At 48.6% G+C, this 15,004-nt stretch overlaps 1 protein-coding gene across 8 annotated transcripts in view; it reads right to left on the reverse strand.

Moving 5' to 3' along the window:
- Positions 1-15,004, reverse strand: part of sh3pxd2aa (SH3 and PX domains 2Aa) — a 99,054-nt gene that overhangs the window by 9,349 nt on the left and 74,701 nt on the right. For 4 of the 8 annotated variants that reach the window (XM_024802724.2, XM_024802722.2, XM_076885294.1 and 1 more), the window contains 7 exons: positions 12,701-12,814; positions 9,115-9,198; positions 3,353-3,470; positions 1,093-1,490; positions 992-1,006; positions 544-593; positions 19-138 (listed from right to left, as the gene is read on the reverse strand). In XM_024802724.2, coding sequence (XP_024658492.2) covers positions 19-138; positions 544-593; positions 992-1,006; positions 1,093-1,490; positions 3,353-3,470; positions 9,115-9,198; positions 12,701-12,814 — 899 coding nt within the window. The remainder of the gene's footprint in view (positions 1-18; positions 139-543; positions 594-991; positions 1,007-1,092; positions 1,491-3,352; positions 3,471-9,114; positions 9,199-12,700; positions 12,815-15,004) is intronic. The other 4 variants (XM_024802725.2, XM_024802723.2, XM_004538694.6 and 1 more) reach the window with 3 other exon arrangements.

The raw sequence follows: 15,004 nt of genomic DNA on the forward strand, positions 1-15,004 counted from the left end.
GTAGATCTGGCCTCTTACATCAGCCTTTTGTCCTCCACGGAAACTGATGCCATCAGAGATCGAGGACTGGAAATCTGCTATAGTGTAATACTCTGCTTCCACAGCAGGGGGCTCTGGTGGCTTGGGTAACTGGAAGCCCTGTACAGCAAAGAGAGAGAGAAGTGAGCCGCTCACGTTGAGCCATCCTGTATCTGACACACATAAAACATAAGATGTGATTTATGACTGCATGCAATCATGATATATAAATATGAGGGTAAATGTAAGGTGTGCACGTGCGATACCGGGACAATCGCAGACATGCTGAAAATGTGTAAATGTGCCTCAATGGTTGCTATGCAACTCCTGCAGTAGTCTGAGAGCCAATTAGATTTTTTCTCTTTTTATATTATTTATTGGTATTTATCCTTGCACTGAAAGATTTTGCAGCTGTCTTCTTGACTGTGATCACGTGTACTTCAGCAGAAGCATGGCAACATCAGTGAGCACGCAGGAAAGGCGCTCTGGGTTTGTCAGTAAGCAGAAGCCAAACTGGAGTCTTACCAAGTTGGCGTCTCTTCTGGGGGGAGGTTTTTGCCGCAGATTAGGAGACCCTGATTAAAAATAATAAGATTTTATTAAGAATAATTCAGAAAAACGACCAAAGTAAAAGGTTGACACTCGCTGTAACAAACAAACACCAAACATTTAGTTCTAAGATGAATTATGTCACACTGGAAAGGACAACATATTTAAAGACAAGCAAAAGTAAGATTTGAAAGACTAATTTTGTCCTGGCTTTGGACGCCATGTGTGGAGCATCGGCTTGTTAAAAAATGGGCTCGTCCCAAAGGATGGATGGGTGGAGCCGAGCGATGTCTTAGTAACCACAAACTGACCACAGGTTCTTAGTTTGTGAGTGAAACCGAGGCCGAAACACACACCGAGCATGTTATCACATCAAAGGTTAGTGTGACAGAGCGCGGTTAGATGCAGCAGCCGTGTAGCTTACCTACGGCGCCGAATCCTGCACAAATGGAAAGGGGCACGTCTTAATGTTGCATTCAAGCTTTAGGCTGAACTTTAACCTTTACACACAACACGTTCTCTCACCGATTTCCACTCTGTGCGGTGCCACTCTTGCAACAGCCGGGGAGCCCGGCTCGCCTCTCGCTTTATTCTCATTCAGGGCGGCGCTCGCCGCTATTCCGAGACACGGGCTGTTGGTGTCCCGGCCCGCGCTCAGCCTGCGGCCTGTCGCGGCGTTGATTTCGGAGGGCATCGGCAGGCTGATCTCGCTCTTGGAGAAGTGGCGTTCCGGCGTGGTTCCGCCCTCTCCGTCTGTCTGGATGTCCTTCTCGCTAACAGACTTCTTTTGCAGCAGGTTGCTGATCTCCATGATGTTTCCGATGATCTCCACGGGGCCCGTCAGCGTCTTCTTCCGTGGGGAGAAATCCTCTTTAATCTTCTTCAAGTAGGAGGCCGGGGCCCAGCCCTCTTTCCCTAAATACCTGCAGCCCAAACACATAAAGACAGAACGTTTAATATGACATCGAGTTTATGTTCCCTTCATTATTATGATTGAACTCAGGATCAGGTAAAGCTGCCCTTTCCATACAGCACAGAGCAGGAAGTAGACTGTGCCAGGAGTGACCTGCTGTCCCACTGCAAAATCTCAGGTTTCACTCTTATTAGTTTCCCCTGACCCTCCCTGATCCTGGTTCTCTTCCTGCTAAAAGGGAGTTCTTTCTTCCTGCTATTGCCAGGTTCTTGCTCACAGGTGGAGGGAGCGCTCTCTTTATTTAATATTGCAATTTTCCAACATAAAGCACTTTGAGCCTGCATTCGGGAGTGAATTCCACAGCATGTCTTTATCCTGTCTTCCTTCTCTCACCCCAACCAATCACAGCAGATGGCCCCGCCCCTCCCTGAGCCTGGTTCTGCCGGAGGTTTCTTCCTGTTAAAAGGGAGTTCTTCCTTCCCACTGTCGCCAAAGTGCTGCTCATATGATTGTTGGGTTCTTCTCTGTATGTATTATTGTAGGGTCTACCTTACAATATAAAGCAGCTTGAGGCGACTGCTGTTGTGATTTGGCGCTGTGTAAATAAAACTGAAATTAATTGAATTCATTTAGACTTTAGATCATGATGTTATTTTTTAACACTGATTGAATCTCTCGCTGAAGCCATTTTTTAAAACTCCAGCTGACATCCAGGTCTTCCCTCTCCATCACTGCTCTGCTCCCAACAATGAGCCAGCATTCAGTACACCTTGGTACATACATGTGTGTGTGTGTGCTACTGTTTCCTACTGCAGCTGTGTAGTAACAGTAGTGTAATGAGCTCAGCATGGGAGCTTCATTTAGCGCATTTTAATACACTCAGAAAAAAACGTGTGATTTGAGTAATGACTGAATGTATCGCAGCAGAGCTTTAATGCACTCGAGTACCATCCTAACTTAGTGCATGATGCCACTATGAGCTATACGTACAGTTAATAAATAACTGAAAAATTCCACAATTTCGAGTGTTTAAAAATGCATGAAATCACACCGAGTCAGATCCTGTGTGTTGCAATAAAGGCACAATTTTAATTCTGGTGATGTGAGTAGCCAAAGGCAAGTAAACAGAATGCATAATAGATGCAAAGAGATGCTGCTTCCCCACATTTAAGCAGACATTGTTATGCTAAACGAGTAATTTCAGAGTGCTTAGTGAAACAATAAGTAATGCTCCAAATGAAACTCCGAGTCATTTCCCCGGCACAGAAGAGACGCGACTGTTCCCTGTTTTCCGTTTCACGACTCCCAACTGCGACCACAAGGAGTCCCCGTAACTAAAAAAGCTTCATGCATGGACTTTGCTGTTTAAAGAAGGGCCCACTGAGAGCAGCGTGACTCAGACATGCATCTGCAGGATTATTTTCTGTTGGACACGGTGCTCAGAAATGACTCTGTGTGCACTGCAGGGAGTGCCAAAGAGCGAACAAGCTGTTAGGAAAGCAGTCAGTGTACATGACAAGTGCACACACGGCAGCTCGCGTACGCGCCTCAAACAGGAGCTCTGGATCCATGTTTGTGTACGCGTTGGTATGTGAGGCTCCACAAGGCGTCATGTGATAGTAATCAGCTGTGCAGCGGAGCGCCCGGGGACTCGAGGAACTGAACAACTGTGAGGAAATACACACCGGCTGAGTAAACGACACACACGTGCAAACACGCAGGCGGCCCTGACGCCACCATATGTTAACGCTTTCTTCTCGGCACCATTATGCAAATGAGAGCTCCAGGAAATTGTTGCTCTGATCGCCGAGACAACGACGAGCAACAGCCTCGCGGTGAAATGTGCGGGTTCGGCGTGCACCGTTTACCCACCTGATGTACCACCAGCCCTCCAGGTTCTTTTGGATGACCTCCACGGTGACCCCTTTCTCAAAGCTCACCTCGTCTTTTCCTTGGCTGGTGTACGGCTGGATCGTCACATATTTCTCCTCTGCGGGGGTAAAGGAGAGAGGAAACAAGATCATTGAAAAGTCTCACACTGCTGTAGATTACACCATCTCAGAGGGAGAAAACGGTCAGTGTGACCCACTTTAGACACCATTTGCACACCAACAGAAACACGAACCTCTCGTCTTTGACCTGCACATAAATAGCAAACGGCGCCCTCTACAGGCGGAACCTTTAGGCCTCGCTCAGGCTACATGAACCCAGATTCAGAATCATTACCACGCAGCTCTCAAAGAGAGAAGATCCAGAAGCAGCAGCTGGTGCTGATGGTGGTCACGAGGCTGCTGCACGTCTGATGCATGAATACAAATGGCAGCTGTTGTAACGCAGATCACGGTTTCCTAATAATTACAGAATTACAGTATTTTACTACAATTAAAACCCTGTTAGGATAAACCTAAGTAAACCTACGTCACAGCCTTTCCTGTTTCACCCAGCACGAGCGCTCCCTTTAAAGCTCACGTCTTTGGTCCACTAATGTGCAGCAGAGTGGAATTACTGACCCAGAACCTGCACTCAAAAACACACTGGGTGTGGAGGTGAGCACTTGCAGATGGACAGAGAATAACAAGAGTCAGATCTGAGGCATCTGATAAATGTTGTTATGGTCGTCTCGAGCCGAGCGTGTGCATCAGTTTGTTGTCTCTAATTCTTTCATCTGGAAGAAAAGATGAAAGATTCAATTAATCTCATCTGTGTTTGTTTTTTCGTGAGCTGTACACGTGCGTCCGTCTCCGAATTCACGCGTTGCTGGCGTCACAGAGCCGCGAGCCGAGTGGGCGGGACTGTAAATCAGTGCTGCAAACAACAGCGCGGTGATAAACCTCAGGGACGCCCCACCCCTGCCGTCAGCAGCTGATCCACCACCACCGACAGGTCGAGACACCCTGACCTGGCTTTGTGTCAGGATGAATCAACGTGAGGAGATGTGCTGTAATTGAATTTGAGTCAAGGTCTCCAGTGAAGCTGTGTCAGCAGGGTGTGAGAGCGACTGTTCTCCCATTAGCAAATTGCATCCTGAGAGAACATAAATCTCCTGTGATCAGTCTTTGTTTTTGTCCTTTGCTAAATCAAACTACATCTGAAGCGTCTGCATGGAGCTCTAGCTCAGGAACGCATTAGCAGCCGGGGACGGGGGGGTGGGGGCTCCATTCGGTGGAATAACCCAAGTTTTCCACACTTTTCTCTGCTTCACTCAGCTTTCTGCAGCTCCTGGTAGCAGACCCAAACCATCTGGTTGCCAGGCAGCATAAAGCGCCTAGGACGTTGGGCCGCAGTCGAGAGCGGCGGTGGACGAAAAAGCCACGAGAGCTGAAGTCTGACATGACTACAGTGAGCACTGCTCCAGCTTTAATGCTGAGACTGTTTCTGATGGTGGAAAAAAGGCGACCGGTCCAGGAGTCTTTAGCCTGTTTGCAGCCAGGAGCACTCGCTGCCGTGAAACTCGTCTGTGACCTCACGTCATCGGGACGACCTTTTCAGCCAGTAAACCTCAGCAGGCTCGTTCTCTGCCTCCGTTACTAAATATGTTGCAGGACAGATCAAAAACATCTTTGTAGCGGATCGATGTTGATTCAATTCTCATATTTTTGGGCCGTATGCTGGGAACAGGTCGTGTGCCTCTCATATAAAACCTGCTGTTCCCATCGCTCTGATGTTTTTGTGGTTACTCCAGTTCATGTAGGGTGACAGACGGGGTTTACGGGGTCAACTGTGTTGACCACAGGTCGCCCCGTCATGTCAAATTAGCAATGCTAATGCCCTGTAAACACCTGAAAGCTCGGGATTCACTGATAACACAGATCTTCACAGTCGCTGACAAACTGACTTCTGGAGTCCTGTTACACCACAAAAGCTGCTTCCATCAGGGTCCTTGATTAACAGCTGAACGGAGGCTACGTCCACACTAATGCGCCTGATGGTGGTTGGGAAAGCCGGTCATTGAAGAGACAACAGGAATTTCCTGTGAAGAGTCTGCTCTTTAAGGTAAAGCAGCGTTTAACAGCTGTAGCTGACACGCCCTGCTCGCACACTATCCTCCACAGTTCAAGCAACAACTTTCTAACCAGCGTCGCACCAGCAGCCTCACTGTGTGTCTGGGACTTTCACATTTTACTTTCACCACCCAGAAACGTTTTAATGGAGGCACGGTGTGTACCAACATCACAAAATTGGAACGACACCACCGAGCAATAAAAGCTAAAAAGCTAAGGTGTCTTAAACAGCAGGAATTAGAGAGCAGCTTGGTTCTCTGGTGGCGACAGCTAGTCGAGTGACTCATCCACGCTGCAGAGGTCTGTGTGATTAAAAGCAGGCTACAGATTGGGCCGCTGCCCCACTTTCACACTTTCCATTGGATCGTTGGGTCGTTCTGGGAGACGCAGCTGTAGTCAGGCGACATTCCCGCGGACATGGCCGACCCGTATGGTCACATTCCATGAACGAAGCGGTAAACCTTTAATATTTCTACATTAGCCACTACGGCTGGTGACAAAGAGGTCCCCACTCTGAATTCATAACCAGCTGAGTGGGAGATGTGAATGAGTAATGCCCCCCTGCTTCTCAACCACATTTCAGATAAGATAAAACTTTATTAATCCCTCAGGTGGGTTCCTCTGTTTCCAAGAGCACAGCAAGTTACAGAACGTGAGCAGAATATTATATATACACATATATATAAATACAGAGACATGTGTAAATAAAATATACGAAAGGGATAAATAGAATAAATAGGAACAAGAATACAAGGGAACTGCACGTTTCAAGTATTGAAGTCTATTGCACTGTTGGATATTAACAAAAAGTATTGCACAGTGAGGTGAAGAGGCACTACAGCTTAGTTGTTCCCCCCTCCTCTGTCCTCCTGTCTCCCCTCCAGAGAGGAGTTATGGCCGTGTGCAGAGGATGCCCAGCATTGTTCATAATGTCCAGCAATGCCACTGTCACCAGAGTGTCCAGCTTCATGCCGACCACAGAGCTAGCCTTCCTGATCAGTTTCTCCAGCCTGGATGAGTCCTTCTTTGCTGTGCTGCTCCCCCAGCACACCACAGCATAGAAAAGTACTCCAGCAACCACCGACTGGTAAAACATCCTCAGGAGCTTCCTGCAGATGTTAAAAGACCTCAGCCTCCTGAGGAAGTACAGTCGGCTTTGGGCTTTTTTATACAGGTGCTCTGTGTTGCATGACCAGTCCAGGTTGTTGTCCACCCACAGCCCGAGGTACTTGTACGTGTTGACCACCTCCACCTTTCTCTAACGTGGCCGTGACGTACAACTCCATCTCCATCATACTGCTCTCATTTACAGCCCGCTTTAGGTCAACTTCAACACTTCCATCAGGAGCCCACTCTGTAGATCAGCCGGGTCGGATTAACCATTAATCAGTGCTCTGCTGCCTGCTGGTCCAGGACTGAGTGGACGCAGCGCTTCAGTCGGGGAATGTAAAGAGAAACAAAGATGGTTCTTAGAGGTTTTCCCTTGTTTTCTGGGCTCGGGACGAGCTTCCGTAAACACGGCACAGCTACAAGGCGACAAACCGACAGTCTGGATTAGAAAGCGCCGGCTCGCTCCTCAGCAAAGAGACGCTTGTTTGTTTCTCTCACGTTTCAGCATTTACGCAAAAATGACTCGACAAAACCACAAGTATCCAAAAATTAAAACTGAAATGTGAAAGTCATAAACAGCCTTTCAAAGCTAATGAAGCAACAACACTGTTACGCAACCATTTACATGACGGGGCTCGGCGGCCGTCGAGGTCGCGGCGCTCGTGCTGCGGGTGCCGAGCGCTTCATTATCTAAATCTGTTTAATGCGGTCCAATTATTTTGCTTCTCAGCGAGAGCCGGGGAGCGTTCCACGTCTGAGGGAGCAAGATTTGAGATTTTACTGTCAGAGCTGACTCATGGCCACCCAATATGCTGCAGATACTGGGCCACTTGTTGTTTTTGTGTTAGTTGTTCACCGATGCAGATTACGTGAAAGGAGAGCTGCAGCTACAGCTGTGTGATTAAAAACACTGTATTAGTGTATCGAGCAGCAGACCGAGCCTGACAAAAGGACTCGTGTTAGAACAGCCTGAGCTTCTAACTCACAGGGATTACAAACACCGAGCGCCCTACTTGACTTAATCGTTCACTTTGGCCACGTTTAACACAAACATCCACATCCAGGAAATAAAGAAGAACACAACAGCTCCCACTTAATGCTGCTGAGACAGGACCACACATCAAAGAGTCATTTTATCTTAAACAGTCTCCAAATTATTAACCTCTAACATCTCATTTACCCTGAACTGTTGCACAGATCTTTGTGGCCACACAGAAATGGTAAATGGCCTGTATTTGTATAGCTTTACTCGTCCCTAAGGACCCCAAAGCGCTTTACATATCCAGTCATCCACCCATTCACACACACATTCACACACTGGTGATGGCAGCTACATTGTAGCCACAGCCACCCTGGGGCGCACTGACAGAGGCGAGGCTGCCGGACACTGGCGCCACCGGGCCCTCTGACCACCACCAGTAGGCAACGGGTGAAGTGTCTTGCCCAAGGACACAACGACCGAGACTGTCCAAGCCGGGGCTCAAACCGGCAACCTTCCGATTACAAGGCGAACTCCCAACTCTTGAGCCACGATCGCCCCTACAGAGACACACAGGGACACACAGAGACACACAGGGACACACAGGGACACACAGGGTCACACAGGGACACACAGAGACACACAGGGAGACACAGGGAGACACAGAGACACACAGGGAGACACAGGGACACACAGGGACACACAGAGACACACAGGGAGACACAGGGTCACACAGGGACACACAGGGTCACACAGAGACACACAGGGTCACACAGAGACACACAGAGACACACAGGGTCACACAGGGACACACAGGGTCACACAGAGACACACAGGGAGACACAGGGACACACAGAGACACACAGGGAGACACAGGGACACACAGAGACACACAGGGACACACAGGGACACACAGAGACACACAGGGACACACAGGGTCACACAGGGACACACAGGGAGACACAGGGAGACACAGGGACACACAGAGACACACAGGGAGACACAGAGACACACAGAGACACACAGGGACACACAGGGAGACACAGAGACACACAGGGACACACAGGGTCACACAGGGACACACACACAGGGTCACACAGGGTCACACAGAGACACACAGGGAGACACAGGGACACACAGGGACACACAGGGTCACACAGGGACTCACACAGGGTCACACAGAGACACACAGGGACACACAGAGACACACAGGGTCACACAGAGACACACAGGGAGACACAGGGACACACAGGGACACACAGAGACACACAGAGACACACAGGGAGACACACAGGGACACACAGGGTCACACAGGGACACACAGGGACACACAGGGTCATACAGGGTCATACAGGGACACACAAGATCAGATGGGGTCACCAGAGAAACATGCATCTGATGACAAAAACTGCAAAATGTAAAAGTCCTGTGTGTGTCTCTGTTTGTGTGTGTCTTTCTGTGTGTGTGTGTGTCTCTGTGTGTGTGTCTGTCTGTGCGTGTGTGTGTGTCTGTCTCTGTGTGTGTTTGTGTGTTTTCATGTTCACCTCTGCTCTGCTGGCGGTTAACTATACCGCCGAGGGTCCAGCGGCGGTCCAGCCTCTTCAGGTGGGCTTTGCGTCTCTTAGTAACTGATGAGGGGGAGGGGGAGGGGGGGAGCAGCAACCAAAAGACAAAACAGACGAGTTAGTGTAAGAAGCACGTTTTAGCAAAATGAGCTGTTAGTCGTCATGAACACGTTCAAACTGCTTCTCTTACAGGAAGTGTGTCTGTGAGTTTTAAAGACTGGGTGAGAAACGAAGCGGGACGAGTCATTTCAGCCATCAAATCCTCTGCAGTACCACGGAAACGAAATGAGGGGAGCAGGTGGACTGCTTGGTGCAAACTGACTGTGTTGGACTTAAGAGGACAGTAATTGTATTTTGCCTGGAACAGCAGACCATGGCATGGCTGGAGGAACCAGCGTGTAAGCTACAAACCCCACCACACTGATTATCAGGGATCAGTGTGACCAGCACGCTACATGCTGTTTGTTAGCACCAGCTGATAATTTAGCACTCTTCCAAATGTGGACACGTCCGCCTTAACAAATCAGCAAAGCCGGGAACACAGCGGTGTCGCGTTCAGGCTCCGATGTCATCGTCAGAGCTAATAAGCTCCTGCTTGCTGTTCCAACAAACACAATGCAGCTTATTTTAGGAGCATCCCAGAAGCTCTGCTCCACATCGCTTAAAATAGCACCGGCTCGATTTCCTGCAGGATCCATACCAAGCTACACGGCGCAGCTATCAGAGGCTCAAATCTGAAACAAGTTCACTGAAGTGCTTCTGACGTCCAGTGTGACCTGCGGCGGTGCAGATGCACACCACGTTTAATCCTGCTAACACTGACGCTTCAAAAGCCGATAAGGACGTCACCGTGGTTACGTTCATGGTTATTATGCCGTCTGCGGTTATCGCACACACGAGAACACCAATCACAGACACAGCTCCAGGATCTCCGAGGGCCTCGACACATTATGCGGCTGCCGTGTGTCGAACTCTTAACCTCGAAGCTTGTACGACGAAGCAGCGATCAAACATCGTGAGCCGGTTTCCTGTTCTGCTGCCTCCTGAGGGAAAAATATTAATGACGGGAAGGATGGAGGGAAACAGCAGTTGTCCTCCGTCTTTCTTTTGCCTGCAGTAATTTCATTTCTTCTCCGTCTTCTGTCCTCGCTCATCTCTCCATCGCTCCTCTGACTCTGCTCCTTGTCACTCGCTGTCCCTTTTGATTCCTCTCCGGCGCTCCTTCCATCCCACCGAGCGCCATCCCGCTCCCGTTGACCTCTTAATTGATATATTGGCTTAAAGGAAGGGACACAGGGAAATGTTATTTGGAGGTAATTTCAGCAGGGCTGGGCGCGCCTGTCGGTTCCTCCCTAGCGAGCTGAGCTGTCAGTGGAATTAGGTTACCGACCACGCGGAGATAATGAGACGTAAGAGACGATGGGAAGCAGGAAGGGAGAGATCAGGAATGAGAAGTGACAATGTGTGCAAACACAAAGACACCAGGCCTAACGGGAAAATGGGACTGACGGAGGATGAGGGGGAAGAGAGTGCATGTGTAGCTGTGAGCTTTGTGCAGTTAATGTCAGCCTCAGATGCCAGCTGATGCCAACTCTGGTTTATTTGAGGCTTTTTAACAGAGTATTCTTACGCAACGTTGCTCCTGTAATCCGGTTCCTCTACCTGGTGTTCAGTCACTTACTCTGGAACCACAAAAGGCTTTAAACAACTTTCTACATGCCTGAGATACGTGGCCGTATTGATAGATCTGCTCTGACTGGCATCATATCGAGGCACAAGTAAAGGAAAGAACTGCAGCCTGAAGATTGGGGCTCACAGTGTTGCACCTCTAAAATAATCGAATGAGATTAAAAGACAGAAAAGAAACATAAAATGAGAAATAACGCAAATAAAATTAGTCTGAACTGATTCTGGTTTAAAAATAGAATAAAATTGGGTTTTCAAATGTTGTGGAGGGGAGGTTCCCGGTTTAGGAGCAGTCACAGCAAAGGACCTCGGGACAGCTCGGACAGCGAACTCGTGCAATGCCGGACAAAAGCCAGTTCAAAAAGTGACAGTAACGATGCTAGTATGGAAATATGTGGTCTCGCTTTCGAGTGCTGGTTAGTAACAGTGCTGCAGCGCTTTGGACCTGCTGCAGTCGGCTCACTGATAACAGACTGACACCAGAGTAAAGATGAAACGAAGGCATGGACAGCTCTCTCAAGGAATAGCTTCACTTTTGTGAGCAGCTGGAAATGAAAGAAACGAGCTGTGATGACATCATTGATCTGTTTGTCAAAGTACGCTGTATATGACAGAAAATGTAACACACACACACACACACAGGCCTCCTCTAAGGGCTTTTAGAGGCTTACCAACCAACACCTGCTGCTGTCCGACATCCAAGGAAGCCAATCGAGGTGTTTCAGAGGTCACATTAAAACCAAAAGAAATAAAAATGACCAACGATAAAAACAATAATGATGATAATGGTCGAGCTACCGTGAATGTGAGCGGAGCTGTTTCTAGCTGAGGTTCCAGCAGATGAACAGGTGACCAGATCATTCAGATGCTTCGCCCTCTCTTCCTGTTTTTGTTAAAATTCTAGCTCCACTTTTCTCAACTGAAAGTGTCCAGTAGTAAATTTAGCGAGGCCAATGAAAAGAGCGCAGCGGTCAACCTGCACGAAGTCAGAGCACGAGCCTCGTGCGTGCCGTTTCATTCAGTGATGCAACATCCATTCAGTTCAGCTGAATAAATCAGACGTCAGAATCAACGGGCAAAGCTACAAAGATATAATAAGCCTAACGTATTCCCGAGAGCTGGGTGTTGGTGTTCGGGAATCTGCAGCAGATGTCAAACAAGTTCTGAGCACAACTCAAAAACAAACAGAAACACCATTAACAACACATGCATCCAATCAACAGGCAGCAAACACTCCGGCACGTCACAATGTAACAAAACAACACTAAATCTTTGTTACGGGCGCTGCCACCTCCTCAAAAGGAGCAGTGAGTAACAGCAACTGAGCTGTTTGTGTTTGTTTGCCCACTGAAGCATGGAGCCCAGCATGTGTCGCAACAGAGACGGAAAAGTGTTTGCAGGAGGATCCAGCGGGATTCTACATCCCATAAACTGCTACATGCATCTGCAAATAAACTGCACGCATGCGTCTGTGCGTTTGCACGCTCCAGATCTCAGAGGGGGGGGGGATGACACAGTGAGGAAATGCTCCGTCCCAGCAGGCAGACTAAACATTCAGGAGGAAAGGGTCGCAACAAAACGAGAGCCGTGGCGTCCCGGGGGAGCTGGAAGGAATTTTCTGTGGTGCCAAAATATTGCAACCCCGTTGGCTGCAGTCTGGTACCATTTCACCGTGCTGCTGCCGCCACTGTGGTCTCCAAGGTTCCCAATGTGTGACTGGAAATGTGTTTGTGTGTTCAGCACTAACTTGTGGATGATGTGATGAGAATGAACACAGAAGGAAACTAGAAAGGATGGGCTGCCCCCTGCACACGCAGACTGACGTTTATGTCTTTAAGTTTTATGAATGTAACAACGCCGTGTTTGTGTCAGCACTAACCTTCGACAGTCCTGGATGTTCCCAGATCCAAATCGTCTCTGGTTCCATTTTGCGAGTCGAGGTATGTGGCCGGGACCCAGCCCTGCTCCTCCGCTGTGCTGACGAACCACCAACCTGAGGAGAACACATTAGTGCTGTCAGTTAAGCCTGACGGATGTTGGTGAGCACACCAGCTCGGGGGCAATTTGCACCAAAAAAGAGACGTTACTGGATACAGCCCACGTAGGGGTGGGAGAACAGCACGTCTAATAGGCTGCTCCTGTCTGTGTGAGTGTCAAAGGGACATCTAAAGGGAGCTCGTGGCAGCTCAGAGTTTCACCTTCCTGGAAAGTGGTGTTCATTACTAAACCAGACACTGAAAGACACAGAAGTGCTGGGAGTGCTGGGAGTGCTGGGGCGAGGAGGAACTCATCACCGGTGGTTTAAAACAGCACTCGGTGACGCTGCTGAAGATCAACCTGCCAGGACGTGTTGGGCTTTTAAAGACACTGCTACCCTTCACTGACTCACAGTCAAACATGCTGTGCTGCTGTTGTTTTGCAGTCGCCTGTAGTCCATGTTTGGTCCATGCTGGTTCCTCCAACTGATGATTCAACCACACAAACAATGACAAACATCTTGAGGTCTTACATAATGTTTCATACTGTACAGCACAGTCAGAGTTCCTGGGTTATGAGCTAGGACACCGCGGTGTGCACCTCCCGAGTTCCCCTTTGTTCCTGCAGCTGCTGTTTAGCTTCTCTTTCACCTCCAGGTTTGGTTTGAAAAGCAGGATTTCCGACAGTAAACAGGAGTTTAAACCCGGTGACCATCCCCCAGAGGAGGCTTTAACCCTGTGAGGTAAACTTGGATCACAGGTTCACTGTGTGATAGAAAAGTCAAGCTTCGTATGAGATGAGCTGTTACTTTCGTGTTGAGCACCGGTGCCAGAGGAACTTTACTTTCTTCGTGGCTTGTTAGCGTCTACGATGCCGCTCGAGCTGACTGCCACGAGCTAGCTTGTAGCCTTCGCTCCGTTTTGGTGTTTACAAACAAACGCTGGACAGGATTTCACTGGGAAAGTTTTTGGGGGTTTTCCAATTTATATTTGGAAGACTTTGTGAAATATTTCAGGTGAAACAAAAAGCTGCTTTTGGTCCTGATAAATCAGGAGTTACTGGATTCAGCGTTTGTGAACTGGGAACATTGGTGCCAAATTTTGTGCCAATCAGGCCTTTGTGGGCGTGTACATATGTGGTAAACAACAAAAGCCAACACAATTCATCACCAATGCCTCCGTGAAGTTCACCACATTTACCCAACTTCACTTAAAGCCACAGCAGAAACGTCACAAACTTACAGACCCTGGTTGGTCCATCTGCACAGGAGGACAGCCTCCTCCAAGAACGAGGTCAGAAACTTGATTATCTACGTTTAACTCGCTTTCCTTCTGAGGCTTGAAAGGCTTCCACTCACAAATGGCCTAAATCATGGCGTAACATCACCCGTGGCGTTCCCCTCTTCACCCACACCCTGTGGCTGCACAGCAGAGATCACGTCTTGATTGCTACTGGCAAAGGAGAAGTTTGTGGTCACATCTACGTTACGCTGCTACAGCGCTCGCTGAGCTGACTTGACACAATTGCAGAAACACATGACACATTGGGTGGCGACCAAAACCAAAAGAACCCAATCCATTTACATAGATCACAGTCTGACAGCTAGCATGCGTCTGTAAGCAAAGGCTGTCGTCAGGCTGTAGTGACGACATCGACAGCACCAAAGCCCCGTTAGCCATAAAAAGCGAGGAGACGTGGCTTCGTTAGTGTGCTGCATGGCTGCAACCCAACGTGTGACACATTCTTCCAGCCTATACAGGGATGATATGACGGCAAGAGTGAGGTCATACGTGACAGCATTTCACTCCTTACTGTGGAAAGTACAACAATAGTGTGGATGTCCTGGGTCTGTCTGGTCTAATGTGAGTGTGCGCATGCAGTGGAAGTGATAATGTAAAAGCAGTGGTTAGCAGTGGTTATAAAGGAGCTAATAGCAACAAACTGTTTTTCTTTTCCCAAACGAGTCCAGCAATTAAGTCATCGCTGCTCCGCTGTATTTACAGCCATATGGCTCAGCTCTCTAATGCGGTTGGAGAAGCCTGGGTGAATCAATTCATCACGCCCTTTTTTTATTACCCGGCACGACACCAATCACAATAATACGTGTTATGAATGATGCGGAAAATATGAACGCAACATAGAGCTGTATCATAGGGAAAGTAGCAGTAATGGCAATGAGAGGTAGGTGGTAGAAGTGAAGAAGTGT

The sequence above is a fragment of the Maylandia zebra genome, linkage group LG6, assembly GCF_041146795.1.
Source record: "Maylandia zebra isolate NMK-2024a linkage group LG6, Mzebra_GT3a, whole genome shotgun sequence".
Lineage (NCBI taxonomy): Eukaryota > Metazoa > Chordata > Actinopteri > Cichliformes > Cichlidae > Maylandia > Maylandia zebra.